At 37.5% G+C, this 26,556-nt stretch overlaps 1 protein-coding gene across 2 annotated transcripts; it reads right to left on the bottom strand.

The window, feature by feature from the left end:
• Positions 1-527: 527 nt before the first annotated feature.
• On the bottom strand, positions 528-26,441 carry LTA4H (leukotriene A4 hydrolase). 2 transcript variants are annotated; one of them, XM_037513832.2, is made up of 19 exons: positions 26,190-26,441; positions 20,404-20,534; positions 20,040-20,160; positions 17,595-17,663; positions 15,306-15,410; positions 14,278-14,330; positions 12,779-12,851; positions 12,377-12,517; positions 11,523-11,546; positions 11,036-11,106; positions 10,492-10,603; positions 9,812-9,956; positions 8,650-8,753; positions 8,169-8,239; positions 7,458-7,512; positions 5,050-5,145; positions 2,952-3,034; positions 2,174-2,278; positions 528-898 (listed from the first exon to the last, which is right to left on the bottom strand). In XM_037513832.2, exons 1-19 carry the CDS (start codon positions 26,346-26,348, stop codon positions 781-783), a joined length of 1,836 nt encoding a protein of 611 aa, XP_037369729.1. In that variant the 5' UTR covers positions 26,349-26,441; the 3' UTR covers positions 528-780. The 2 variants fall into 2 exon arrangements, with proteins under 2 accessions (XP_037369729.1, XP_054552095.1); XM_054696120.1 differs by lacking the exons at positions 528-898; positions 2,952-3,034.
• Positions 26,442-26,556: the final 115 nt, after the last annotated feature.

Raw genomic sequence — 26,556 nt, 5'->3', positions numbered from 1 at the left:
CCCCTTCCTGACTTCTAGTCAGTTGGGTTGCTATCACCTATGAAATTCTATCTAATACAACTGTGGTTCCCATACTGTGTGCCAAGGTGCCCTGGGACACTCCAATGCACTCAAAGGGATCCTTTGTTACTCTCTGATTTAGACCAAGTTGAACTGTTGTTAGTATGTCTTTCTAGGTGCTATGTGCTCTGTATGGGTGAATGTTTGTTTACCACTAAGATGAGGCAGATTGAGCAGAAAAGAGGCGACCTCTGGTGTGCAGGGTGGCTATCTGACCCTGGTGGGGAGGAGAGCTGGACGAGTCTGGGGGATCCAGGTGGGAGCAGAGTGCTCCTGCTCTAGTTTCCACATTGTAAGTAGGCTCATCCTATGCTCACCAGGGGGTGGTGAGCAAATCCAAATGAGTGCTCATGTTTAAGGTTATTTAAGAAAACTCCAATCATGTTAAATTTTTGATTTGTAGCAGATTAAAGAACTTAAAGTATCAGGTAAAATACTTTGTGACTACCTGGGAGAAAACAAATAGGAAACTAATTAAAAATTTTTAAATTTATAGATCAAAAGATCAAATTTTGCTAAAATTCACTTTACAAAGAACATATCACTGGTGGGGGTGTGGGGAGGGAGGGAGCTCAGCTTTATTTATGAGAATCACTGACAAAACAATAAAAAGTCCAAACTCAAAAGATACTTTCAGTTAAATGTGATCTGAAGTTTAATATTTCTTTATGAATTCAATTTTAAAAAAGAGAAAGGTCTGAAATCACAAGAGGCAGGTCCTTAATTCACTTTTAAATCTTTCCCCACCAGCATGGCAGTCACGGGGTGCATGCTGGCTCTGTGCTCCCGGTAGGTGCAGATGGCCTGATCGTGGGATTTGTCAAAGGCAGCAAGGTCCCTGTGGAAAAAAAAAAAACAGAGATGGATAAAGACTTACTTTAGCAAATTTTACTATCCTTGTGAAGTTAACAAAGATCAGACAAGATGAATGATTCATAGCTATTTATGTCATTGTTCTATTTTTTCCAGAATTTCTGCTAAATCCACATAGTTAATAACTTCACTTATGTTTTAAAAAAGATTTTAACAAAATCTTCTGTTGAAATTTTTAAGTACTCAAATAACTCAAATATTATAGAAAAGTGCCATACTAATCTCATTAAGTAGGTGTTGTCTTCTCATCTATTGATCCATTCTCTCCTATCTACTTCCCCCCAAAGAAAAAGATGAGGGAAGACTTAATTATAAATCTTCCACTACAAAAGAAGAATGGATACTGATTTTGGATCGTTATTTCAATAGTTGCAAGACTATTCTATCATTGTGTTAGGAGATTTTTATTTCTTGAATTTGCTTTTCAATACAAATGATGAAATGTGCAAAAAAAAAAAAAAAAAGAAATAACTTCACTGAGATAGTCTTAAAGTATATCTTGTGGCCAAGATACAACTTTTTGCCTCTTATACCAGTATTCCTTTCTTATATGTCAAGCAATCTATATTTCCGCTTCAGTTGCAACATTTGATCACAAAGATTTGGCTTTACTTGTTCGTTCTTCTTGCATTGAACTTCAGACTTTTTTCTGTCTATGCCTAATCACCAATGATCTTGCTTTTTTTTTTTTTTAAAGATTTTATTTATTTATACAAGAACTGGGTACAGTCAGAAGCACGGGAGGGTGAGAGAATTCATCAGAGCCAGAGCAGGGAACAGAACAGGCAGACTGATGAAGTACACTGCTGAGGGGAGCAGCGGGCGGCAGGAGAGGTCTGCGCGCCATGTGGGACCCTCTCCGGCTGCTGGGGATCGAACCGGCGCTGCAGAGGCTGTGGGCAGCTTTGCAGCCCAGCACTCAACTGCTACACTACCAGGGGAGGCCCTGATCTTGCTTTTAAAGCTCTTTCAGTGTATACAAATTTGTCTTTGATTTACTGCCTTTTCACTAGTGTCTGACCCTATTTGGGATAATCCACATATAGCACTCCTTAAAAAGCTAATGAAATAATCACAAATTTTAAATACTTAGAATTTATTAATTCCTATTTCAGAATTATATCTATAATCTTTAATAAATTAAAAAAGATTGTCATGAGATTGCATTTTACAAAGTATTTTAGTAACAAGAAAAGCATTTTTCTTCCCCATTCAAAGCATGGTTTGATTTGATTCTTACCTGAACAAGGGTCGTGTAAACTTCATCCTTCCTTGTTCAGTCGCCATTTTTAGAGCCAAAGGAATTGCTTCCTCCCATTTCGATTGAATGCAGAGCCGTAACCATCTGAAAGGAGAGTTTTTTTGGGGGGGAGGGCATTGAGGAATGAGGAAGAGGGACAGGATAGGACAGGTATATCTGAAAATTACATTTGTAACGATGAATAATCCTGTTTACTGTATATCACTTTATATTGCCTTTATTCTGAGACTCTTAAATCCTTATATATACAATTTAATACTTGGAGAAGAGAAGGAAGAGGAGTTTGTTCTTGAAAAAGATCATTTGTTTTACAAGGTTTGGATTATACAGGTGTCATGTACCTTCTACATGCAATTTCTGAAGGAATTAAATGTTGGTTTAAGCTTCACACTACAAATCTGAATTAAGAATGATTAACCACATAACAGAATCAATGACAGATTCTAACCATTCCCATTTCAGAGTTGATTTGTCTAGTTATGGAAGAACACCTATTTATTACTGATTAATTCTAATTTTTTTAAGGCAAGAGAAATTTAGTATCAATTCTAACAAAAAAATAAGTTTCATCTTATAGATGTTGCAACTATGACTATTAATTATTCCTAAAATACGACTATTAATTATTTCTATAGATGCAGTGCATTTGACAAGCATTGCTCAAGACTTGTGTAAGTCTCATACTCTGCTTTCCCCTTTTCCACCTTTTATACTACTTTTCTGCTTTCTTCCACAGAGACAAGTTAAAATGATGTACCTGAATCGTATTTCAGAATTGTTAATGGCATTGAAGTTGTACACCTCTTGCATTCGCTTTATGTGCCCCAATGGAAGAGGTGCCTAAGAGCAAAATAAAGAAGTAAAACGTACCATTTCAACAGGATTCCTTGGAAGAAAGGAGCTGGAGAGAAATTCTTAGCCAGATTAATACTCTAATATTTTATAATATAGGAATAAGTTAGATAAAAGTAAAAGAAACAAATGCACACAAAAATAAACTTTGTGCAAACTTATTCTGGATAAGGATGTCCCACTAGGAGCAAAGGGGTAACAATTTGTGAGGTACACAGAGAAGAAATAAGAATTCCTCTCCTCAGACATTTTGGTATATATGAGAACTTTCAGATCCTTTCCAGAATCTTTAAGTTCTTCCTCATACCATGTAGATCTTAAATTTATTGCATTCTCTAAATTCATTCAAAGTTCCTTAACTTTCCCCCCACTGACGGCCTCTAGTTTTACCTTTGTATATTTCCTCTGAAATCCCTTCTCAATGATCCTTACGAAATAGTAGTTTTTAAACTTTTATATTACAGTCCTCGTTGAGAATCTAATGAGTAATGTTGACTCTTTACTTAGGGAGACAATACATTTATCCTATAAATACAAACTTCTAAATAATTACAGGGAGTTCAGAAATCTGTGCTCATCTTAACCCATGCTAAAAGGACAAGTTTGGGTGAAGAAAGGAAAGTAGATGGGTGCAGTTTGGGTAAGAAGAGAGTCTGAGGTACTCCTGGATGGTGGGGTGGCTGTCTCTAGATGGTGAGGCTGCTCTCCAGCACAACCTCATCTTTCTCTCATTCCACACTGATAGAGCCACCTCGCTGTCACTGGCTGCTAGACCCTCCCCAGGCTTTTCAGCCTCAACTAAACTCCAAGTCCACCCTGCTAAGTCAAAAAGTCACCTCCTGGGCCCCCCTACTGTCACCAATTTTTGCTGTGACTATTCCTAAGTCATCCCATCAGGCTTTCTCCCCTTTCTGATTTGGGGGTCACATGGCACTGTGACAAAAATTTCTGAAACCATGATGACTTCACATACTAAAAACTGATTCTTGAAAGGCACCTGTTGCCTTAAATCCTCTCCTCTTTTGTGTGGATTCCATAGGAGATTCTGTTCAAAGTCTTCTCCATCCTCAAGGTCCTCAGACCTCAGTGCTCCCTTTAGTGCAACAGTAAAGGTCCTATCATTATCTCCCTCTCAAAATGCAACATCTGCCTTCAGTTTCACATGTTCTATTAATTACCTGAGTTTGACACCTTAAAATTGACTTGGTCTCTTCCCTGTTCACCCCAAATCTAGTCAGCCACAAAACCCCAGTCTCTCTGGTGTAATTGTCCTCACATCTGTCTTGTACTTTACTTTCCTATCCAGCTCCCTCTGTCCCATGCTGTACTCCTGAGAGACCCCCAGCTCACTTCTTCATTGTGTTCCCCATGTCGAACCAGCCTTCACATCACCAGTAGACTCATTTTCATAACCCACCATTTCTTCAATGACTCTCCTGTTAAAGATGCTAAATCCTTTCCTACTGACGAGAATAAAGTTTAGGGCTCTTAGCCTAGCATTCAAGGCCCATCACATTTGGTCCTAGCAGTCCTTCCAAAGATATTCTCATTCACTTTTTTACCCAGAGCCACAACTGGTTCCTGCAATACTGGGCAAGGTTGCTCCGTCAGCCTTGAATTTCTACTTTTCCCTGATAACTTGCTCTACTCAAATCAAGCCCCACTTTTCCAAATATCCTTCCTTGATTATTCCAGTTGGAATGTAGTCCTTCCTCACTGGTTAATTTTTTTCTCAAATGATCCCTAAAATAACCCTCCTTCTATTGCTAAATTTTTCATGGGTGACCTTTCCTATAAGACCATAAACTATATTTCTTTCCTACATATTTTTATGTTCAGCACAATACTAAATTTAGCAAGCATTCAACAAATATCTCTAAATAAGTGAATGAATTATAAAAATCCTTTTCCATGAGTTTCTGCATTAATTTCTGAACTAGTTTGACCTAATTGCTGTACTTTTATGGCCTCTTTAATTTCTGACATTTTGAGTTGGTACTTACTCTCTGGAGCATCTGTGCTAAAAATTCATTCAACTGATGAGAAGAGAGATCTTTCAGGTCTGCTGCACTGAACGAATTTAAGTCATCTTCTTTGGCCTAAAACAAATGTTACCTGGTTATTTTCATTCATGTACCACTTAATAATATTTATTGGTTTATCTGACATAAAGTAAAAGTTAAAAAAATAGTAACCAGAAATACAAGGGTGTAAAAGACTGCAAAAAAAAAAAAATAAATTTAAAGTAGCTAATGATGAGATGGAGTTACTTACTGTAACTTAAAGATCTGATTACTACCATTCAAGGTACATAGAATCCAAAGTGAAGAAACATAACAAAAAAAACTAATTTAAAGGATAATTCAAAAATTTGGGTATAGGATCAAGCTGCATATTCTTTTTAATAGCATACTAATACTAACTGATAAGGTCACAAACTGATATTTTTCCTTTATCTCCACAGATCCTATTTTCCCCACTTACTCCTGGAAAGTCATCTAAGAAAAAGAAAGGTGAGTCTTTAAAGATGTAATTAAGGAATATTATATAATGCATATCAAAATAGCATTTAAAAATCTTTAAAAAACATTTTAAAATTCTTTCAAAATAGGGTTTTTATTTTAAAAGAAATATATGCAAATGTCAGGAAAAAAAACAAGTATGACCAAATGAAAAATTTCTCTGCTTTTGCTCTGTTTCTTCAACTCCCATTCCTCAGTGGCCAATATTAGCAGTTCTATGAATATTCTTCCAGAAAATTCAATATATACTCATATATCCTTTTAAAGAAACATTATTTTGTAGCTTCCTCACTTTGAACTCCCCTTAATACTAGAACTTCATTCTTTAAAACCTCAAGATCAGAATAGAGATCTCATTCTGTCCTCAAAAATATGCAAATCTAAACTATTACTTGAGGATACTGTCATGAGCAGTAAAAACATAAATAGCAAGGAAATGATAAACCAAAATTCAAGGCCATGGTCACCTTGTTGGGAGGGCCAGATGGGAGTGATGGTGCACAGATGCCTACAAGGTTGTATTTACTATGCTCATGGAATTTTCACAGGTATTGCTTGACAGATGATTTGTATAGCTTACAAATAGGTTATGTACATATTTTCTTTTGTATTTATTTAATATTAAAGAAAAATAACCAGAAATAGAATGCATAAGGCAAGGAGAGAATTAGTGATTACATCCTCAGTCTGCCTCCAACACTGCCTGCTCTTGTTGATGATGGAACCTTTTATAATTACCCCACCTTAGCAGCTGAACCTAAAATATCTGAGCAGAAATCAGTAGCAGCAGCTATTTTACCAAGTAAGCTGGAATACATTTTTTCAAATTGAAACAGAGGGTTCTAACACATCACCTTGCTGAGAAACCCTGTTTCTCTTGGATATTGCTTGTCCTTTTCTCCATGGCATGTTGTGCTACCAGATCTCTCTCACTACATAGGAATCCTCAAGCCCCTCTTAATTATCTAGACTGAAGCCACAATGATGCCGCCCCTCCAGCCCCAGACGTTGCAGCCACAGTGCTGAGTGCAGACACCGGCAGCTATAGGCCTAGTCTTGATGGTGGGGCATGCGTGCACACAAGCAGAAGGCTGCCTGGTTTTATATTTTCTTCTAAGAAAATCCCTCAAGATGTTTATACTTTATTTTAAATTAACATGTCTTTCCTGTAGTTTCTTGCTCCATGTTCCTGATACTTTACCCTGGTTTTGGTTGTTCTTCCTTCTTCTGGCTCTAGGTGGATTTTCCTAATACCTAGAGCTTTCTGCATTTCTCTCCTATCTTCCACATTCAGTTTTCAAGTTGTTAGCGAGCTGTAAAATTAACTCTCAAAAATCTCTTTCAGAGCTATTAGTACTTGCTCCTGTACTGTTCTAATTCAAACTCCACAAGTCTTCTGATCTGAACTATGCAGTCATGTATGGCTTAATGGTGGGGAAATGTCCCCAGGATATTTCATTGTGTGACCACCATGGAGTATGATTATACAACAGCTGCAGGGTGAGCCCAGCGGGACCAGGGACACTCTATGACATCCATCAGTGACCTAATACCTCCCAGAGCTGGCCTTCTGACCATAGCAAAAGCTTTCTGAAAAGACCTTCACTAAAAATACCTATCAAGTTAACCAATACTTTCCTCTTCCTCTGTAAAATGAATGAACTGATATCCAGGCCTGCTGAATCTCTGTTGATTTATATACTAACCAAGTCAGCTATATAATTATTTCCAAATGTGTTTATGTCAGTTGTGCTTGTAATTATGAAGTCTTGTCAAGGGAGAGGCAAACTGATGGAAGAGAAGTGCCAGAGGAAAAGGAAACATCTACAAATATGAGAGACATATTTGTATAATAAAAAAGGAGTCAAACATCACATATTATTACTCACTGTAATCCATCTTTGACTTAAGGCAATACAAGCATTTGTCAGAGTCATGTCATAACTGCAGAGAGGAAAAAATATTAAAGACTACATTTTATAAAAATATACTTGCTTTTTCACAAATGCAAGTAACAAAACATACTTAAAATTAAAAGTTCTTTTTAAAAGCAAATAAGGAACTTCAAAGTGATGGAAATAGAAAACCCCTTGCCTGACTTAATATTACTGTCCTCATGTAAGCACTCAGGAGTCCGTGGGGACAGATAACGAAGCACCTGATCATCCTTCGGAAAGAAGGTGACCAGCCCCGGCAGTAAAGAGATGGGACTCAGTTCAGCATATTTAGTGTGCATAGTGCAGCAGGGACAGACCTAGTGACTAAGGACAACCTGATAAACAACACAAAATTGTTTCATGGATTTTACATTCTGTCATTCCAACTGGCCAAACATCCAGTGGATCTGAGAGGCACCTGCTATGTGTCAGGCACTGCTCGAGACATGGGGACATCACAGGGACATGACGTCACAGGGACGTGACGTCACAGGGACATCAGAAGAAAGTGAGAACAACTAACTGTGACCATTAAGCAAAGCAAGTCTGACCTCAGGGTTCAGTTTCAAACATCTAAAAACTCTCTTCTCATCATTAACAGTTCAAAAAAGGCATAAAACCCTTTCAGATATTTAGGATTTAGGAGGAGAAAGAAATACTGACTTGGGCTTTACAGGGGGCATGCCAGGAGAGTAGAGCCAGGCGTTCCAGTCAACTTGATTGAGAAGATCAACCTGTGACAAGTAAGAACATCCAGTTTGCTACAGAGCAATCCCTTCTATCAGAAAAAAATATCTAAAACAGACTTTTAGGTCCTCAAATCTATATTTTTGTCTATACATATCAAGATAATTTCTGTCACTTTTCTGAAATAAATTTATATTAATCAGTATAAATAATTCAAATAGGAAAATTAAGTACATGCAAAAAATAAGTTTCTGAAACATAACAGTGCACATCTCTCTGAAATGGGAACATTCTGTTTTTAGTTCATGTTGAGATCACATTTTAAATTAAAAAAAAATACAATGAAAGGTTGAGTCTTAATACTATCATTAAGTAATTCAAATCAGCCATAAAATAGCTTTTAAATAAAAGTATATTATGTTTTTCACAAAAAATAAGAAAACTTTTAAAATCCAACCTTATCACTGAAGTGGGCATACAGGAAATCTTTCCAGTCATCAGTGGTTATGCTCTTGTAGGAAAATTTCTTAACATAAGCCTTCAAGAATCCTAGGAAGACCTCTAAGAGGTGAAACAAGAAGAAGAAAAGAAGTGACTTAATAGAAAGATAATTATTTGCCTTTTTTTGGTGCTTCGTAGTATACTAATAAACACAAAGAACAGAACATTCAAAGAGCAGAGAATTAATGAGGCTTTCAGAAGGAAAGAATGTTCAAAAATGTGGTAGGATTTAAAATTGGGTCTTGAATAACTGTAATGTGGTAGAAGGGAGAAAGAGAAATGCTAATTACAAGTATGGGATGACAGAATGAAACCCCCCAAAAGGAATACACAACATGTAAGCTCTAATTACAATAACCTTTGTATGACTAGAAAGGCAGACAATAAGACCAGGCAGGCAGAATGAGTCCAGCTGAGAGAGGGCATTTAAAACAGTTGACAAAGAAGAAAACCTTAACATCCAGCAAACAGGAAGGTTGTATACATTCAGCGCATCTACATAATGAAATATATATAATGAAATCCTACCATGGTATTGAAAAGTATAAGATGGATTTGTATGTACTGACAAGGAGAGATACATGTGAGCAACTGTTAAATTTAAAAAAAAAAAAAATGTAGGACAAATATACAATATGATCGATCCATTTTCTGCAATTCAAATAACTACATATATTTATTTGTCTTTTCATTTACACTTAGAAAATTTAGAAAGAGATCAGAAAACATTTAGGAAAAGATTGGGAACAATACACAAAGAAATGCTAATAGTGATTAAGAGTGGGAAGGAGCTGAGGAACTCTCACTGGTTACTCTTGCAAACTTCCTGTACCACACAAATTTTTTCAGGAGTACATACTATTTTCCTAATTGAAAAAAAAAAAAAAAAAAACTGATGAGTTTTTTTTTTTTTTTTCTTTAAGTCAAGCAATGCAATTTGGAACTCAGGGCTACTGAAGGTTTTAAGTAGAGAAGTAAGATCAGGAAATGGTACAGGTTTCTTTAGCAGCTACATACATAATGAACTAGATGTAAAAAATGGGGCAAAACAACAATTACAAAGTCTTCCTTATTCTGCACAAGACCCTTTAAAAAAATTTAAAAAGCCAAGTACTTACCTGGGCCTCCAAGAAGTTGTTCCAGGTAAAAGAGTAAAGCAAAGCCCTTCTCATAGGGGACTGACGAATATGCCACGTCAGGATCTACGCCCGTCAGATCAATCACAAGTTTGGTGAAAGGATTTGTATCCCCAAAAGTCTTTACCTGTAAGATACAAATTGAGATGAACGTCAGTACGTGAATACTGATATCGCTGTGCAAACAAGCTGACAAGGAAGTATTACTTACTCGGTGGCCTAACTTGAGGCAAACCTAGAACTTAAGCAAACTCAGAGACTGGAAATAGGACATGTCAGCATTAATTTCTGGAAGTCTATTAATGGAATGGCTACTTGTATATTTCTTGATTTATTCTTATAAAAGACTAGAAAAAATGTTTCAGACCTGGTAGGCAAATTCAATTTTCAGGAGAGAGCACTTAAAATGATATTAATATACCAAATAAAATTCAAACAGAATAAGTGGCTACGTAATGGCAGAGACTCAACGGGCTCCTACTGGTTAGGAAATTGACCTTACACACGATAATGAAGGACGTGTATTGACAGAATGTCATCCCAGCATCTGCTTGATTTTCTGCACCTATAAAAATGACTTTCTTGTTGCTATTTAGAAGAGATGCTTAACACTAAATTTTTGAACACCTATACAACTTTGGATGAAAGAATGACTCATTTACCGAATTCTGTAATTCTCCCCATCCTCCAAAAGCATGAAAATGCCTGAACTTCTCCCCAAATAATCGTCCACAAATGTGTCGTTCCAAGTACACAGTATGTCCTTCATTTAACCTAGGAAAAAATTAAAACAGTGTCACAACTGAGAGGAAAAAGTCATTTTAATTAACAAGGTATTTTCCTCTGGGAAATACCTTTTTGGTAGAGGTACAGCATAAAGCAATTGTGAAGCAAGAAGAGTAACATCTAAGTGAATTGCCTTCAAAACAATGGGAAGCTCAATCCAGCAGAGAAAACGGAAGTCATGTGTCTAGTTTTATGTGTCTGTATTAAAAAGTGACTATACCTGGAACTAAAAAACAAGCACAAACTGAACACCTTTACTTTAACATTATAAGTGTTATAAAATAAAAAAAGTATCTCTAGCAAAGAGATGATAACAAAGAAAGACAATGTATACACACAAAACATTTTAGAGTAGTGAAAGGCAGGGAAAGAAGTTAATAGCAAGAACCAAAAAAGAAATCATCGACATCATCATCTTACCAAAAGTGGTCCCAAGTTTTGTTGGTCACTAGATTTCCTGTCCAACTATGAGATATTTCATGTGCAATAACCTAAAGGAAACAGTGGAAGTGACTTGTAGTAAAACTGATTATCTTAACCTCAACTAGTCCATTGATAAGTATTTTAGTTCTTTCAATTCCAGGCTATTCAAAAATATTTTAAGATTAGCTGCGATAGTCAGGAAATTACTCAATTCACTAAAAAAAAAAAAAACCAAAACCCCAAAACCCCAGTATAGCAAAATTTTAAAAATTAGAAACAAAAATTATTTAGAAACTATTAAATGACTATATCATTGCATGAAGAAATCAAACCATACAATTTTAAATTGTTAATGTAACAATGTTACAATAAGACTCCCCAAGTACTCTTTTATAGCCATATCTTCAACATAATACAATGACTATTTTAAAATCAGTTGACTTAATTCTTCTTGAGGATAAGATCATAATAATTTTTCACTTACATTGGAGAGTGACTTGTCACCTGCCTAAAAAAGAAGAAAATTACCTTAGCATTTCAGTTATCAAGTTACAAACTAGATCTAAAAGACCCCTTTGGTCAAAATATAGCATTCTGGCATTAATGATCCACTGTATTTCTACATTCCAAGGAACTCAAAAGAGAAAGCAGAACGAAAAATGCAGGACTATAGCATAATTTTCCTTTCACTAACGCTAGGGAATTTTTCCACTTCATGGAAGACCAACATATTTGTCTCTAACTCCCAGGAAACCTATTTTTCGACTTCCATCTTTATCATCTGCTCTTATTGGCCCTTATGTACTTTCTTCTCTCCTCATTACCCATGGTCTATTTATGAAAAATTTATAGTGTCCTGTGTCTCCTATGGTATGTTTTGTTTATTTGGTTGCTAATCCAACCATGAGCTATCGCATCTGCTTCTAGGAAGGATTTAAAGTAGCTTACAAAGGCTTATAAACTGAAGCTATATTCTGTGGCCTGGCCTAACCCTTTCCTATCCATGGTTAACAAAGATATTTTGGTTTTCTTTTTGTTATTGTTTCTTTGTTTTGCTAGTACCTATACTGCAAGTGTAAATGGTCTGGATACATGATACCCAGCCCTTCCACCCCAACATTCCACAACACCTTGAACATAATATTCTTTTCTCCAAATGGCCAAATTATTTTTTTTTTTGAAAAATGAAATGATGATAACCATGATGAGCATTAAGACTAGATATAAGGGTTACGTAAGTAAGAACTTTTAAAATATATGCCTAATGTTCTTCATAATCATATCTCAAACAGAAATTGAGGAGAACTCAATTTCAGATGAAGAAGTATTTCCACTTACCAGCAGGGTAGGTGTTACAAAAGTGAGGCAAGGGTTTTCCATGCCACCGTAAGGGAAGGATGGTGGCAGGACCAAGAGGTCATACTGCCCCCACACATACGGGCCTCCCAGATCTTCGGCAATTTTAAGCATAGATTCAGTCTGGAAAATTAATGCATAAAATTTGCACCTCTTAATCATGACCATAACAGATTCCTTAACAGTGTATATTGCTTTCTATGAGGGCTATGAGTTAATGCTGCTTATTTTAAATGAAAAAGATACCAAAATCTGTAGCAACTGCAAATTCACGTAAGATATGTTTGACTCTTTTGCCACATCACTTAAAGCCATCATATTTCATATTCAAACTTAAATCTATTGTCTACCACAATTAACAAATAGAGTAAGTTTATGACCAACCTCAGAAAACTCATAAGCAGATTTTTCCACCTGTTCCTTCTCAGACCAGACCAATGTTCTTGGGCCAATTTGCCTACCAAAAAAAAAAAAAGTTGAATAAAAAAGGAATTCGAGAAAAATTACTCATTAGGTTCTAGGAAAGATTTAAGGCAAAAATTTAAATCCTAACAGTAGGTGTGTGATTCATCATGTGCTTGTGGGATGTCTAAAGTAGTCAAATTCACCAAAACAGAAGGTAGAACAGTGTTAGTCAGGGTCTAGGAGAGGTAGAAACAGGGACAGGTAGACTGACTAAAATACACTGCTAAGGGAAGCAGCGGGTGAGACAGGAGAGGTCTGCTGTGCCATGTGGGTTGCTCCCTGGCCAGAGATCAAACTCATGTCACAGTGGCTGGCAATAGCTTGATAGCACTGAGACTTTAACCCCTGCGCCACCAGGGAGTCTCCTGCACACTATGTTTTTATAGTAAAATAGAGTGATAAAGCATGAGAATGCAGTGTGTGTTATAAGCTTACAGCACATTCAGCCTCATGTGGCCAGTGGCTGCTGTGCTAGAAGCACAGGTGTATCTTTGCTGCGTCACCTTTATAGTCAGGTGGCCTCCAGCTGGTGCCTGGCTCTGTTATTTCCTAACACTGAGACTATTGGCCCGGTACTAAAACTCACCATGTCAGTTTCTCCACTGGTATAACCGGGGGGAAAAAATCATTGTCTCTACCCCACTTGTTAGTGTTCAGTGGCACAATGCAGAGGAAGTGGGCACATAATGTGAGTTAATAATTGTTGGCTAATGACAGTCCTGGGAGTGTCTCCCATGGCCAGGAGCTTTAGATGTGTTAGTCTGTTAATCTTCACAAAAATCCTTTGACATATGTATTATTATTTCTAGATTTTAAATCAAGGAAATGAAACTCAAAGAGGTGTGTCTGAACTAGTAATGCTGCAGCTGGAATCAGAATCCTCCCACACAACTTCTCCATATTTCTGGTAACTTCAAAAATGTGTTTTCTACTTTCTTAATATTCGGTTGTTTAGAAATAAGAACAAACAAAATCTAAGAAAGAAGAGCACCCTATTGTAATGAAATATTTTATATTTGTTTATATTTGGTAAAATGTATAGGTGTTAGTATATTTTATTTCATGTTTCACAAAACCATCCCATGAGGCAGGTAAGAAATGCAGATATTGCAATATCAAGAAGGAGGAAATGGAGGTTATGAGAAGTGACTTGTTCAAACTCATAAAAATTCAGATTTTGAACTAAAGATAAGAGCATGTTCATATTATAGTACTTAGAAAATCTAAGTGGGTAACTGGTAAAGATTTTTAAATTCAAAATTATTTTATTCCTTACATTTTATAACTAGATTTGAATATTCCTGCAGCTGTCAGCTTGATATCTTGAGAAATATGCAAATGGTCTACTAATTAATCCTGACAGAGGTTCAAGATGCCTTTATCTTTTCATAAACCTCAACATTTGTTGAAAAGCTTACCTGCTTTCTAAAGCTCCAACAACTAAGGCAATCAGGTAGCAAGGAATCGGAACCTAAAGAGGGGAAACAACACCCCACCCCCCAAATGTCTGCATTAGTGTTTAAAAGCATTAGAAGAAGACAACTCTCATTTCAAAGTCAGTAAATTCCCTTCCAGATCTCTTAACATTAGTGTAGATAAATGTGCTTTTGGACTTCTCAAATAGCTCTCAGTTCTACAGGGTCAAATAGTTCAAGATTATGATATAAAACATTGCACCACAACTATTTCCCTTTTCTTCCATCAGGAAGGAAAGCTTTTGAAATGTGAGAATTGTGATGCACATAGTACACTTCAAGCAGTTCTCAAAATTAACCTTTAAGGAGGAGATTGTGTTCTCTTTAGATTTTTTATTTATTCTCATGACTTAATTTTTTAAAATTTCTTTATACTTTAAACCACTTCTGGTATATGTGAGAGGCGTGCAAAATAGTCCAGCAATCAGAAGATGGCAAAAATATGGAATAAAAAACCTGGGGTTGGAGCAAAATTGCTTATTGAGACTCTCTAGTATTCTTTTAAGGAGGTCTAGTGAAAAAGCAAACATAAACACAAACACACAGAGTTTACGAAAGATCAAAGATATGAGTAAAAGACTACCAACCATAGAAATTTTAATTTAAAGTTCACAGTGCTCTTTTCATCTACGATAGCACTTCCATTTGTAAACATTAACCAACCACAAGTCTGCACTCTGGCACAGAACAGGTAGAAGTGTTATTTATAGGAACAGGAAACCTCTTACTGCTGGGGATGGGGGAAAAACGTGATCAGGCACACTTCCTACTATCCCAACCCAGCCACTCTTTTTTCAACACAACACTACATGTAGAAAAAAATATTTTAAAAGCATGAAAGAAAAATAAGGGGAAAAAATGGAAGCTGCTTCCTAAATTCTGAAATATTTCAAAAGCCATTTTGCTCTCTGAATGGGTAAAGGCTATTAGTATTTCACCACCAACTAAATAAAAAGACCCATGTATCTTACTTTTTGGCTGAATCTGTATATTTTCCTGCTCGGATCTTCTGGGTCAGGTGCTTCTCCTTCACGGATGGCACTCATAAGTGCCACTAATTCTTTAGGGACAGACACCTAATGGAGAAGAACAGTCATTTCCAGTTATAAACAGAAGGTTGTATGTATCTTAAATTATATATGGAAATATCCTTTCCCCTCCTGTGACTACCTATACAATGACTAGGAACTCACGTAAGTCCATATGTACCTGTTTTGTAAAGATAATTAGCAATATGTAAAACCAGCTTAAAAGTGAATGTGAGTATCTGTCCATTCTTCTACCATATTAAAAGCATTTGGTAGAAGCTAGATTAAAAATCTCAGCTTTGCCACAGAATAACTACTGGACTTTGGGCAAATAACCTTCCTGAACCCCAGTTTCCCCATCAGATGAGGGTAATACTTCATAGCACGGCTGCAAAGAGTAAATAATATACATGAAGAACCCAAAGCCGTGCCTGGCACCCAGTCTGGCCACCACCCTTGATCCTTTTCACACCCCAAAACAGATTCAAAGGGGATGCTACAGTCTCTTTACAGCAATTTTATATTAAAAATGTTAAGTCTGGAGTTACAACTTTTTTAAGGCTCATGACTCCAAGAAACTAACACTTGTCAGCAAGAATGGTGAGATAATTTTGTCTGGAATTCTATATGGAAAGGATCTTCTTGGTCACTTAAGTGTGCACTCCAGCTCCATGACTTTGAAAGTTTTATTTCTAATAAATGCCAGAATCAAGGACCAATCCCTAAGGTTAACACTCTAGCCACATTCATCCCTGTGAGCACTACACTTCCATGTCCTTGTGAGGTCCAGTACTCAGTTATCACTGAAGCAGACACAGAATTAGGAGCTCCAGAATCCAATGCTATAACTATACATCCTAGAGCTAAAAAGCATTTGAGAAATAATTTAATTCTGCTTCATTTTAGGCAGTTATATATATATTTTTTAAGATTTATTTATTTGTTTGTTTTTTGTTTGTTTATATAAGCACTGGGTACAGTCAGAAGCTCGGGAGGGTTAGAGGATTCACCAGAGCCAGAGCGGGGAGCAGAGCAGGCAGAAGGACTGAAGGACACTGCTGAGGGGAGCAGCGGGCGGCAGGAGAGGTCTGTGCGCCATGCGGGACCCTCCTCCGGTGGCCGGGGAGCAGCCGGGGATCGAACCGGCGCTGCAGAGGCTGCAGGCAGCTTCGCAACCCAGCGCTCAACTGCTGCGCCACCAGGGGAGGCCCTAGGCAGTTATATTTTATAAAGATGAGACAACAGAGGCTGTGAGGTCATAAGCCTTCTCTGAGGTCATGCAGTTATTAAGAGGTGAGAAGTCCAGAACTTGGGGTTCCTTGCTTCCAGGGACATTCTTCTGGAGCACTCACTCCACAAGGTGTGCCTTGGGTTGGGGGGTGTCAGGGATTCAAGAAGGCCCCCTAAACACAGGTTGATTTGCAATTCTATTTTTGGTCTAAGTAGGACCTGTCCACTGGAGGGTATGTATTTATAAACAGTAGCCTACCTTTTTTTCTGAAAGGATAAGCAGTACAAGAATAAGTTGGAAAAACAGATAAGTCTGGAACCTATGCCTGTTAGATGCCCAGATAGATGCTCAGATCGTATTTATAGAACCTTGAGTCCTGCAAATGTCCAATTTTATTTTTTTTTTATTTTTATTTTTTTTAAGATTTATTTATTTGTTTGTTTTTTGTTTGTTTATACAAGCACTGCGTACAGTCAGAAGAGCGGGAGGGTGAGAGAATTCACCAGAGTCAGAGCAGGATGCAGAACAGGCAGAAGGACCGAAGTACACTGCTGAGGGGAGCAGCGGGCGGCAGGAGAGGTCTGCGCGCCATGTGGGACCCTCCTCTGGTGGCCGGGGAGCAGCCGGGGATTGAACCGGCACTGCAGAGGCTGCGGGCAGCTTCGCAACCCCGCGCTCAACCGCTGCGCCACCGGGGAAGCCCCAAATGTCCAATTTTAAAGTTAAAAAAGGTTGTTCTCAAATTTTTGTTTTTAGGTCCAGAATTCTGAATTTCTTTAAAAATCAGAATAGCATGAATTTCATTTATCTACAGTTATTTTTCAAAACTGCCTTTAAAACTGATATTCAAAATGAGGTCCACAGCCTTTTTTTTTTATATTTTCACATATTTTAGGTAGATTTTTAACTAAGTGAAATATTTCTAGCTATAAAAATTCAATTATTATCTCTGCTTGTCATTTATACCACATAGAATTCAATTAAAAATTTGTGATATTTACCTCTGCACTGTAGGTTAATTTCACAGAAGGTGTGTCCTGACAAGGAATAATTGCTCTGCAGTGGATGGCCTAGGAGGGGGAGAAAGAAAAAGAAAAAGTCAGTTTTGCAGTTTTCTCCTTTCTTATAAATCAAGGCATTAAGAAGTCATTAAAATCGCGGCTTTGCTCTTAGACTCATTCTTTTTAAAAATAAAATTACACTTTACATTTCCTGGGAGTTTTTAAAATAGCAAAAATTTTTTGTTTTAATGTATTCTCAGCCCTCAGATTTCAGCTGAAGCACATAGCAACATTAAAAAGTATGCTCCTGCTCTGCTCTGAGTAATAGCCGTGCTCAGAGAGAAGCTATTTAGAACTCTGAAAAAAGGGGATTCTTCAGTGAGATAAATTTGAGAGCCTTGTCACACTACACCCCTGCCTTTTAGTCATGAGGAACATCGTCAGTCTCCTGAAGTTTCTGAAAAGACCTACAACTAAGAAACCTGTTTGATTTCTCACACTTATTTTAACAAGAAATATACTTTTCTCTTAGTGATGAACATCTAAAAGGGTGCCAGTGTTTTGAGGAACACAGCTTGGGAATGTTGCTAGAGTCTTGACATTTCAAGCTTGCAGCAAACCTGAAAATTTAACACTAAGACAAAAAGGAGAGAGGAAGAACCATCTCTCTAAGTAGCACTAGACATTCATTCATCTAATCTGTAAAGTGTTTCTTTGCTCTCTGATCAATTTGTCATTAGCACTGACTCCATTAAACAAAGGATGGCACACATATGATTTTATCCCTGGCCTATTTACAGATAAGTCTGGTGAAGATAGGAACATATCTTGCTGGGAACAAGCCTCCCCAAAAAGTGCCATTTTGGTACATGGATTATTTTGAGCTGAAGGCAATTATAAGCCAGCAGATTAAAGGACAAATATTTGCCACTCCCTTATAACCTAGAAGACTTGATAGACAACCTTGTCCAGAATCAGAGTTATTAGCAGAGATAAATATTTATGATCTACTAGTATTGCAGGGCAAACAACTAATTACGGAACATCTGTTCTTATCAACAGGTGAATTACCCACCCCCCTTTACAGTCCAAGTTCTCTCCCATTCCTTGGCTCAAGGTATCACATAAAGGTGATTTCACATGACTATCTGAATTTCGCATGTCTATGTGGGATCCTCAAATGTATGAAATTAAATTTGTTTCTTTTTTCTCCTGTTAATCTATTGTATGTCAACTTAATTATTAGACTGCCTTTAGAGTTCCTTAGTGGTCCTGAGTTAGGTGACTCTGTAAAACAAAAGGGGTTTTTATATGTACATCACTGGATAAGACTAAACCCAGGCAAATATGAATACCAAACAATCTTAAGCAAAAGCAAAATCTTATTTACATTTTTCTTATCAACAGCAACATTTCTTAACTGAAATCTCTTTCTTACTTTTCAAACACTGTTGCCAATAAGAAATGGAATAATATTCAAAATTTATATTACTCGACTCACAAATCCTGCATTTCTTGTCACCTCTAGCTATGGACTATATATGATCTATATATTCTTATTTAGAACATTATATCTCTTTTAGATTATTGAATTGAAGGTTTCTTAGATTAAAAGATATTTCAATTGGCAATAGAAAGCAAACATGTATATTTTGTATGCCAATATTATTTCCTTTCTTATAGACTCGCACTCATATTTGAGCCTAACAAAACATCTATCATAAAGAATATAGAGAGGATTAATTATACAAAGAACCAAACACAGTACTTGGAAATACAGTAAATGTTTAATGAAGTGAGTGTCTTTAATTGTAAATTATTTGATTACTAACAGAATTAGTTTTTTTTCCTTTCAAAAGACAATTTGCTACATATTATTCTTATGACACATTGTCTTTAACTCTGTGGTTCTTATTGTTAGTTTTTAAACAGAAAACAGAAATAGTTTAAATTAGATTGTTTTAAAGGTACATTTAATAGATTTACATGACATATACATTTGTAAATGTGTAAGAGAAGTCTGGAAAGGTTATACAACAAACTCAATGTTGAGTACTTCTGAGTAATGACATCTGGAGAATACTAGAAAATCTGTTCTATCACTTTCTACTTCTATACTATCAGCATTTTTTGGTAACTAGTACATACTACTTTTGTCTCATTAGTTTTTCCCTTTCATTTTGTGCCCATTTGTGAGTGCCTACTCCGAAAAATCTACGGTGCTAGGGATATAAATGTAAATATGATCTAAAAGTCCAATGTGGGTAGACATTATTTACATTAAAGGACATTTCTTTTTAAAAGTAATATACATGTCAATAATGAGAGACATAAGTGAAAATAATTAAAATGCTATCTTAGGTAAGACTCTCCCCCATATCCAGAGGACTACATCCACTTCGCCTGATTAAACTACATATGTTTGTGTTAGGAGTGTCCTTTTACCTGGCACTGACTAAAGAGAAATGGGTGTTCCTTCCCAGACGTTTGTTCAGGAGTGAGCCACTGAAGAGCAGAGGATTGTGGAGATGTCTCAAAAGAAATTTCTATAACGATTTCTTGATTTCTGTAGGAAACAAATATATTAGTAAAGTACAATTCAATATAACTAAAATATGGATTTATAATATATATCCATTGAATAACATCAATAATATTTTATAAGGTCTCATTACTGGTCAGCCATCAGTTGGGATAGCATATCAATCAATTATTTCATACATGCAATCTGTAAATAGAAAACTGTCTAATCAAAAATATATTTCCCCTATTATTTAGCTATGAAAGAGAAAGATGATAGCACTCATACTTGCTCAGAGCAACAGGAAGAGAGATTTCCATTGGTGATCCTTTATAAGTTTGACTTTCTCCAAGAGTATATTTGACTTCTTGTCCATTGATGACCACTTTTTCTATTTTAAGGTCCTTTGTATCCAAAGTCTAAAATCAAATTAATATGTTTAAGTGATAATAAAATATCTTTATACACTGTAGAAGACAAATACTAGTTATAGGCTAATTACAATGATTAACTGCATAGAGGAACTCACTGCTTATGGAGAGTAAGATAGAGCATGAAATTACAGGAATGAAAGGAATCAAGTTAGTGCAGATCACTTCTCTTGGGATCCTGAAAATTTGGGGTGCTAAGATTTGCATATATATTGTTAGGTAATTCTGGAAGAGACACACAAATTTTGGGCTTTACGTAAAATTCAATTCTAAATTTAAATACCTTTGCTTTCATCTCCTAAAACTTCCCTGCTATGAAAAAATTCAATTATAACTTGTTTCCTTCATTATGACTCTACAATATATCTCCCCATACATTTCTTTGTAGAACTCAAGTAGTCCAAGTACTCCTAGGTACTTTCATATATCTAAAAATCAGAATAAACTTTGACACTTGTCTGGTTATACTGTTGCTATTGTGTATCTAGAAAAAGCTCAGCATGGAATGCTGTCTGACGAAAAGACCCCAGCGAGGATTGGGAGGGCATACATATTTGTTCCGGTCAATAAATAAGGACACTCCTTTAGCAGCAATGTCTGAGTATTTTCCATCCTAGTAATCCTCTACCTGATATCTAGAGTCCACACCCTTTATGATGGCTCAACCAATCTCTTGTTCCACAATCTTCAACCTTCCTGTGCCCCAAAACTGTGTCCAAATACCCTAAACAAGCCTCCCATATTATTTTTGAAAGTCCACTTGATCCTTCTGCCCATAATGATATCTAGTCTATGTTTCTGCTTCCTTTCTTAAAGTCCAAGTGCAATGTATGACTGCTATTCCCACTTTATCATCCATATGCAGGAGACTCCATCCCCCCATTCAATCTGGTTTCTAGCTCCTTTGCCACTGAAAGGGCAATTTTTTGATCACTGATGTCTTTTCTGTTCAATAACCACTTAAAGCCCTATGGACCACATTATCTGATTGAAGTCCTCTTGGCTTCTTTAACTTTACACATAAATGATTCTACTTGTCTAATATTTTTCTTGTCCCTCCCTTCCAACCCCAATTTACAGAAATGTCCTAATGTTCCAGCTTCAGTCCTTTGATTTTCTTACCATTTTCTTGATTCCTAAGCCCTTACTCATTAGTTGAAGCCACCTCTTCAACTAATCCTCCTGTGCAGATAACTAGTAGTCTATTTCTATGTTTGTATCCTCTCCTCAGGACTACAGCTGGATAGCTCTAATTGCTTGCTTGACATTTCCATGGGAAATAACGCCTCATATTAAAAAAGCTTTTAAAAGTTCTAAAAATGAAGGCACCATTATGGTACTCTCTCCACTGTTTTCTCTGTTCTATTAATAGAACTGCTCAAAGTACCTAGGGTTTTAAACGTTCAAATAATCCACTGTTGATCCCAATCCCACATAGCAAATTAACAAGTTTTGCTTTCACATTATTTTTATACTGTCTTGTCATTTCTTCTAACACCACCAGGTGAGACCACTAGCTTTCCTATTCTCTATCTGCTAACCTGTGGCACCTTTTCCTTGAAATCTGACCTGGAATAGCACGGGGGTGTTAAAAAGCCAACCACAGTCATTTTCCAGCTATCTCTCTTTTTATTAGTTAATTATGGATGATAAGCTCAGAATAAGTCTCAAGGGCAATCATTACTATGATTCTCATCTAGAATCAACAATATTTGATTGGGTCCATCCTAGTTTAATTTTTTTCCTTTTTTAAAAGAGCAATTAAATTTGGTGAATACCCTCCAACTGGATAATTATTTGTTATTCTTATTGGTTGGGGAGGGGGTTCCTCAATTATTGCCCTAAATCTAAATTAGAACTGAGTTATCTTCCTGCACTTGCCTATGCAGAACCTATGGTTTTTATTAGGCTTATAACTTATTAAGAATAGCAGTTGCTCCTTTGTCCCTTCATATTCTAGGACCTATTTCTGAACATCTGATTTGTTCTAAAAACTTGATTGAATATATATGAATATAACTACTCACATCGATACTACTCTTATAACTGTAAGGGTGAATTAATTGGGTAATTTCCAGCAGAATGCACTTTTTATATTGCCTAAAGCTTACAAATCTCTTCAGAATCCTAAGAGTCATCTAATTGTTAAGACTTTTTCTGAAATTATTTTCATGTCCTCTGTACTTGCAGCAGCAGAGGACCCAGCTCTCTCCTAAAGCACTTACTGTGCTGCTTTATAATACTGTTTTCTGCACTTGACTGAGGATTCTTAAAAGGACAGAGAATGTTACTTAGTGTTGCATTCCCAGGGTTCAGCACAGAGCCTGAAAAAATAGTACAGTCGATGCAAGAAGCAAGGATTGCACTACCAGAAAACAGAAATGCAATGGTTAAGCTGCTTTTCTCCAGAACCCCAGCTATCATTCTCATATTACTTAAGAAATTTGCCTTCAAATTTCACTAACAAATGTTATGAAATGATTGACCAAAGAAAAGAAATAGAATAGGAAAAAAAAAAAAAAAACACCCTGGATAGTGAACAAGTTAGAATTAGTACTTTTCAACAAATCTCTATTGCATGTCGACTATGTGTAAGGACAAGTTCCCCATACGTAATTATAAGAAATAGATCTACTAATGGTGGAAATTTACCAGAATAGGATTTACTATATCTCACAATACCCTTTTTGAAAAATAGCTCCCAAGAGACCTGGCCTTCTGGGCAGCAGGTTAGTTTCCATGGAATATATAATAAGTTCCCTTTTTTGCACACGGTGCTAGGGGGGCCTACTTCGACCAGGGGGGGCCTACTTCGATCGGGGGGGCCTACTTTTCTTTTTGAGTGTAGGGGCTTTATGGCCTGAATTTTGCTTCTTCCTATCCTTATTCTCTTTTTCTCCAATTTCTTTAATAATTTTAATACTATTACAGTGCATACATTGTTTTAAGCAAATTCTTTCTGCAACAAAGCAGGAAGCAAAGAAAAAAGTTTATGCCCAATTATTATGTCTTTATTTATATCATCTACTTGTTATTTGCAAGGTGTTGAAATGGAAAAGAAAAAAAAACAAAAACAAGGGGCTATGTGTTAAAAATAAAAACAAACCAAAAAAACCCTCCATTTCATTCCCAACCTGGCCATTTACTTGGTAAAGAGCAGAGGGTTTGCAATCAGAAAGACTGGCATTCAATTCCTGCCTTCTGCCACTTACTAGTATGTGATCTTGACCAAGACATTAAAATCCCTGATAACCACCAACTGAAAGAATACCTAGGAAAATTGGAAATTTCAACAGATAAATACTTGAAAGGTTATCACATATATGAGTACTAAACTTCAGTGCAGATAATTCACAATTTCAAAAGGATTTTTAGAAAAGCTAGGAATTGGTCTTGTTAGAGCTCTTTCAACATTGCCACTGGACTTCAAGAATGGAGGTAGGAAGGAGACAGAACACATGATGTCCTCTCCCAGGCAGGCCTCACTCTCAGTGTTGGTGAGGTATGATGCCACCTCACATATCACTATCAACAGTACTGTCCATATTAAGCGTTTGTTATTTTTTGGTAGGCAAAGCTTTCTAAATCAAATTCATCCAACTTGTGAGTGTGCACTATGTGCCAGGTGCTATACTGAGATTTGGGATTCACTGGGCCATAAGCATAGTCTCTACCTTCAAGAGTCTGTAATCTAGTGGAGGAAAGAAATAAGCTAACTTCAAATAAATGAAACCAAATTCTTGGCCTCATGTTATTACTACAAATAAGCAAAAAGTTATAAACAGATGTCACTATAGAAAACTATCTTTTCTTGTATTGACTCCAACATTAATTTCAGGCTTTCTAATTTATTAAACAGATATGCCAACCAGGTATGATAATTTAAAAATCTTACTTTTCTTGAGATATGGGGGAATGCAAAAACAATGGGCAGGATTTTCAACTGGACATTGGAGGGACATTCTTTTCAAAGTTTAGGCAGGCTTACCCTTGCTTACTTGTGGAATAGAGGTAAACCTTTAATTTTTTTTAAAACAGGTGAGAGTGCAAGGCCCTATTAAGCAGTGTGAAGCAATCAAAATCCACTTGCTTTTAATAAGAGGAAAGATTGCTAATCTTTTAAATAGGAATTCAGTTTTGCCAATCTTGCATGGGCAAAGCTGCCTGCACTAAAAGATAGTGGGTACTTAAACAGACCAAAGTACAGCCTATAAGGAAATAGTTAACCTTCTTGCTTGTAATTCCTTTATCTATTTTCTTATAGTACTTTTGAACTTACACTACATAGAGGAGTGGACCTATTTTTCAATGCAGAATTAGTCTAGAAAAACGTGAAAGAACAAAGAGTAAGAAAGTTACTTGTTATAATAATTCACATCAATGAACTAAAAAATAAAGGCCTATTAAACAGGGAAAGTCATGAAAATAACCAATTCTTACGTAAACTTATTATGCCCAGTTAATTGACCCCACTAATTTCCTTCCATCAAATCGACAATATGGTGATGGAGTTGCTCTTTTCCTGTTTTCATAGGTTGTTACCACACCACCCCATGCAAAGTACTCTGTGGCTGGTCTTTTCTTGTCCCTCTTATTTCTAAATAGTCATCTACGGAATTCTTTGGGTGAAAGGTACAACCCAAAGTACTATCAGACAATTCGAGTAAGAACACTGAAAACCGGTTATGTTGTACAAATAAAATAATTTAATAACATTTCATAAATCTAAGCAAGTATCTCACCATTCAAGCGGCTAGAGAGCTTGCAGAGGTACATGATTTCTAAGAAGCACAAAAAATTACTTGCTTCTTGGAACCAACAAATAATACATTCTACAGAAACATCCTTAGAAAGCTTGCATGACCTAGGGGTCCTTAAAATATTAGCAGTGTGGTTAAAATCAAAGCGAGGAAGGACCTCGATGTTGGAGAGAGACAGAAAGTAGAGACTGGAAGTATCAAAGCAGGACGAAGAGAGGGGTCTCAAGCTGGGAACCCTAAAGGATTTGAGAACCAGGCAGGGGCATCTGGGGAAGAAGATGCTTCATCGTGTCTGCGGGTTGAAATAAAGGTGCCAAGGAGCAGGGATCAAGAGGATATAGGGTGTGAATCTTAGATGCAACTATGAACCGAGAAAGGTGCGCTGACGACTGGAAGAAATCTGGGGCCTGAGGAGGGAATTCTGGGCTGCAGGCCGAGGAAATGGGGAGGCCACAGAGGATGCAAGCGCTGGGAACTAGAATTCCAGCAAGGGGGGCGGGGGGAATCGTGCAAAGATGAAACCTGAGCGTGGGGTGAGCAGCAGGGAGTGGATAGGCGGAGGACGTGTCCAGGGAAGGGGAGAGCTCTCTGAGCAGCAGGCTGGGGGGGAGACACGTAAGCACATGCAGGGGGTGAGGGAGGGGATGCCTGGCTTTACAGGAGGTAGGTGGGGGCGATCTTGAGGGGGTGGAGGCTGAAGCAGGGGGTGCTGAGAAATCAGGGGGGCTGGAGAGGAGGTCCAGAATAGGGGGCGCGGGCTGAGCAGCAGCCCCAAGGGATGCACGGGCCAGAAGCGAGCCAGGGGCTGGGAACGGGCTGCAGCGGGGTGAGGACCGAGCGGCGGGCGGTCCCGGGGGGACCCCTGGAGCGAGGGCCACCGTACCAGGCTGCGCAGATTGTCCTCCTGGGACTGGACAGTGAGCGCGGCGGTCCCGGTCAGCGCCTGGCGGGTAAAGTCCACGCTGCAGCGCAAGTGCAGGTGCTTGGTCAGGCACACCGAAGCCGGAGAGGCCAAGGAGCACGTATCCACTATTTCAGGCATGGTTCTGGGGATCCCCGCCGCGCCGACCCACACCCCAGCTCTCAGCGGCCAGACTGCAAGACTGAGACTGAGAGCGAGGGGAGGCGGGAAGGAGGCCAAGAAGAAGAGGGGCTCGCGGCGCCCGCTGGGAAAGCGAGTTCCTCACGGCGGAGTAGGCTGGGACACGGCGGGGCTCGAACTACAAGTCCCGTGATGCAGTGCGACAAAG

This window comes from Talpa occidentalis, unplaced genomic scaffold, assembly GCF_014898055.3.
Source record: "Talpa occidentalis isolate TD23 unplaced genomic scaffold, MPIMG_talOcc4v2.1 talOcc4.16, whole genome shotgun sequence".
In the NCBI taxonomy this organism is placed as follows: Eukaryota; Metazoa; Chordata; class Mammalia; order Eulipotyphla; family Talpidae; genus Talpa; species Talpa occidentalis.
Note: the sequence above shows the minus strand (reverse complement) of the source record. Positions and strands in the feature narration are given on the sequence as shown.